Source organism: Limulus polyphemus, unplaced genomic scaffold, assembly GCF_000517525.1.
Source record: "Limulus polyphemus unplaced genomic scaffold, Limulus_polyphemus-2.1.2 Scaffold2512, whole genome shotgun sequence".
Classification (NCBI taxonomy): domain Eukaryota; kingdom Metazoa; phylum Arthropoda; class Merostomata; order Xiphosura; family Limulidae; genus Limulus; species Limulus polyphemus.
Window position 1 is genome coordinate 2227 of NW_013668122.1, and position 3862 is coordinate 6088.

The 3862-nt window shown below is 32.6% G+C and overlaps 1 protein-coding gene across 3 annotated transcripts in view; it reads left to right on the forward strand.

Annotated features, from left to right (window-relative positions):
* Window positions 1-2209: 2209 nt before the first annotated feature.
* Window positions 2210-3862, forward strand: part of LOC106467165 (alpha-1,3-mannosyl-glycoprotein 4-beta-N-acetylglucosaminyltransferase C-like) — a 13801-nt gene continuing 12148 nt past the window's right edge. The window contains exon 1 of one of the 3 annotated variants that reach the window (XM_013927486.2): window positions 2210-2666. In XM_013927486.2, coding sequence (XP_013782940.1) covers window positions 2561-2666 — 106 coding nt within the window. In that variant the 5' untranslated portion in view covers window positions 2210-2560. Of the gene's footprint in view, window positions 2667-2716; window positions 2926-3862 lie in introns of those variants that run through there. The other 2 variants (XM_022395297.1, XM_022395298.1) reach the window with 2 other exon arrangements.

Here is a 3862-nt window from a genome sequence, read left to right on the forward strand (position 1 = left end):
CTTAAAAACGTACTGCTGATTCCATGAAGCTATGTTATGATAAGAAGTCTACTGAAGTCAGCTTTGTACCAGGAGACAAGGTGTGGTTGTATAATCCCAGGAAGACCACAGGGAAGTCTCCTAAGTTGTCCTCTCCATGGGAAGGCCCATATGACATAGCGGATCGTCTCTCAGACGTGACTTTCCGAATAAAATGTGGTCGGCGAAGTAAGCCAAAGGGGGTGCATGCCAACAGGCTTTGGTGTTATCATGGTCCAGGACATTTCAGTTGGGACGAAGTGAACAATGGAACAAAAGACACCACTGAAGACGTGTCACCTGATAAAGCCACTGTCGAAGAAGAAACTCTACTCGGTTTTGAGAAGGGAAATAGTACAGCTCTTCATGAAGTTACTACCACCGATGTGACTATTACCGATGATAGGAAATTTCCTGATGGAGCAGATAAACTTTCCGTGAAGCAGAAGCCAACGAGACAGAAACCAGTACGGAAGAAGATAAGACCCGTAAAATTAAGAGACGAAAGGCTTAAATAACTAGAACAAAATAATGATAAATATCCAGAACCATGTGTTGCCGCCATGACAGTGTGAAAATAATAGATAATTTCGAGAAAAAATACTATATCCTGATAGAAGGTAGGGGAGCATGGTGTGTTGTTCTCAGTTGGTCACAATCAACTGGTGCAATCAAAAGTTATGTTCTAGTAATGTGTATTTCCATCAATCGACTCATGTCTTGAACCAAGTAGATATACATGTATTCTCACTAAAACCGGCTCTCTGTTCTTAACAGGAGACCTTGGTTTTACTCATAAGTAATAAGTGTCACCATATGACTAGTTGTTTTTTACAAGAAATAAAGGCTGCAACCTTGAGATATCATCAACTTATCCAAAGCGAGGACGCTGAAAAATGCAGTTATTTAAAAAATTTATTTACACAATAATTTAGGGAACAGAAAACATAACGTATGGTCTGTCCTGCACCAGATTGGCAAACAATGTTGGCTCAACATAATCATTCCCTTTTTTAACTATTGGCTCAATGTTCTGATAATATCAGCTCAAAATTTTAAGAATTATTAATTAAAATATCAGGATATGAATTATTATTAGATATTTCGTGGTTTAAGTGAAAATTTAGAAGTACATTTTAACCATTGTTTTCATTAGGTGTTTTGCGGTATAATTAAAATGTCATTTTGAAACTTTCACGAGTTCTGAATTTCTTTTTATATATGTACGTAAAATTTTGTTGGTAAATGTTCCTGCTTCATGCGGTTGTTTTGAAATCGCCTGTAAATCAGTTATTTGCGGTATAATTTAAAAATTAAAACTATAGGCAGAATGTTTAGAACGCTATATAATTTTCACGTTACTTCCAAGTTAGATATTATAACACGGTAGAAATTCATGTTTAGAAATTAAGATGCTGCTACAAGCAAAAATTTTGAGCTCTATATTTACTGCCTTTACAATATAATTCGAATGTTAAAACCACTGGGAATAAGAGTTTGCAGTGAAGTGATCCATTTTGCTGCTTTTATTGATAATTATCAAATACAATATAGGCTTTATTTAGTACATTGTAATATTCACTATTTTCTTAGGAAAGCTTTCATTTCATTTAATGTTTGCGCATTTTTAGATTATTTTTTGGCTTCGTTTTGTTGTTAAGCATAAAGCTACACAACACGATACTTGTGCTGTAACCACCACGAGTATCGAAACCCGATTTTTAGTGTGATAAAGCAGTAGACTTAAAGCTGAACCACTAGATAACATATTTGTTAGTTTCATTGATATTGTTTTTGTCCATTATAGGTGTATATACGGAAATTTTCTTTCTTTGACCATTTTTACGGTGTTTGGAAAATTTAATAAACTTCGATTAAATATTCCATACAACTTGTTAAACATTATGCTTTACGTATTTCTTTTGAAAATTTGGGTAAATTGGTTTGACTTATTTGGTTTTAATTAAGGAATCTTTGTGCTGCTTAGTGGTTCAGTTGATAACAACCTATTTAATGCATGAGTGTGTGATTAATTATAACAATTTAATAAAATATAAGATAAATACAACAAAACGATCAGATTTAAATAATCTCAACATGTTTTAACTTGTTCACCTCAATCATCCTTAGATAACCTGCCACCTGTAGTTTGCCGGATGTGTTACGAAGCTAGGATCTGTAGGCTTAGGTTTGGGGGTGTCAGGTTTAGTTGGATTTCAATGAACAAGTGATTAAGGTTATATTTATAGGTATTAGCTGACAAAAGTGAAAAAAGCTGAGATGACATTAACACAAATTTATAAACATCTTATTATTGTAGGCTTTAAATTTTACTTGTATGAGTACTATCGCTGAATCATCGGAAAAATAATGAAAATGAAACGTGATCATCGAGTAACGATAACACTGATTACTTATAGATGAAGCAAATATTTTCTTGTGATCTGTGATAGTGACTGATACTGATCTTGTTGGTAATTCATGTAAAGTTTACAAAGTTTAAGGGTAATGATATAATTAAGCGTTAGTCAGCCAATTAAGAATGAAACAAGAGTTTTTAGTCGTCATTCTACTTGGGTGTTTTTTGCTTATGTTGACTAACTGTTTTTGGATGCTCAAGTATTCACAAAAAATTTTTATAAAAGAAGGTATGCCAATTTTTTAATAATAAAATGCATTATTCAGTATTGACTTTTTAAATTCTACTTCCTAGGAGAAGGAATGATTTATTTAGTTCTGAACATTAATTATTTAATAAAATAACTAAGAACTGAACTAAACTCAAGAACTGAGTGGCAGTTAAAAAAAAGAAAGTGTATTATAACTTGCCAACCATACCATCTGCTATTTCCAGGTCTTTCATACTAGAGCTCTGCAGGCTGGCTGGGATATGGCAGACATAGTGAGGTTGAGATGTTGTTTATATTGATGAATTGCTTGACAACAGCTGTGATAAATTGGTGTACTTCATAAGTTAATCTGTACTGTAGTGTGTATGTAACAATAACATATGGTAATAGTATAAAAGCAGATGAACTATGCAAGTATTACAAAGTACATTAACATAAGACCAACTGCTTCAGTGGTTAAAATAATATATTATTTGTATAATGTTTGTGGTTGTATTTGAATTTGATGATGGTTGCACTGGGATGACAAAGGATTACATTTTGTGAGACCCACTGGCATTTAGATTTGTATATATGTTTGAAACTTGGTTTTATTATAATTTGACTTTCTATTAACAGTTGTTTTATTATCAATAAATAACAATGATTTAGTACTTCTACAACACATTCAAAAACACCTTCATTTTTTAGGTAAGTTTGGAAGGAAACAGTTAAAGTCACATAATTATAGATTAAAAAATGAATTATCTGCTGGTTTATTTTTTAGTCACAAGTGACTAACATTTAAACTGGAGTTGATTCTTAAGTTGGTAAATTAGATTTTTTTTTCAAAAAATGTTGAAAATGTATTTGTTTTGCCATTCTTCCATTTTCTAGTTAAGAAATTTTATCTGAAACTGGTCATTTTGTATTTTTATTGTCTGTTGATGCATAAGACACGTTAATGTATTACTATGATATTGGCCTGATTATAGGGCAATGTTTTTTAATTAATAATTAAGCTGTAAAGTTCAGTCACCTTATAATTGTGGCTGACCACAGGCCCCTTTCCCTCTACTCTAGCCTATTGCATTAATGAATGTCCAGTTAGCATCCATCTATGCATGTGTGCCAGATGTTCACACAAGGTCATAGCTAATTCTTGCAACTAATCCATCTGCAGGCTGTTCAGTTATAGTATTGATTTTGCAGACCTAAAAAAGGATGTTGTGACA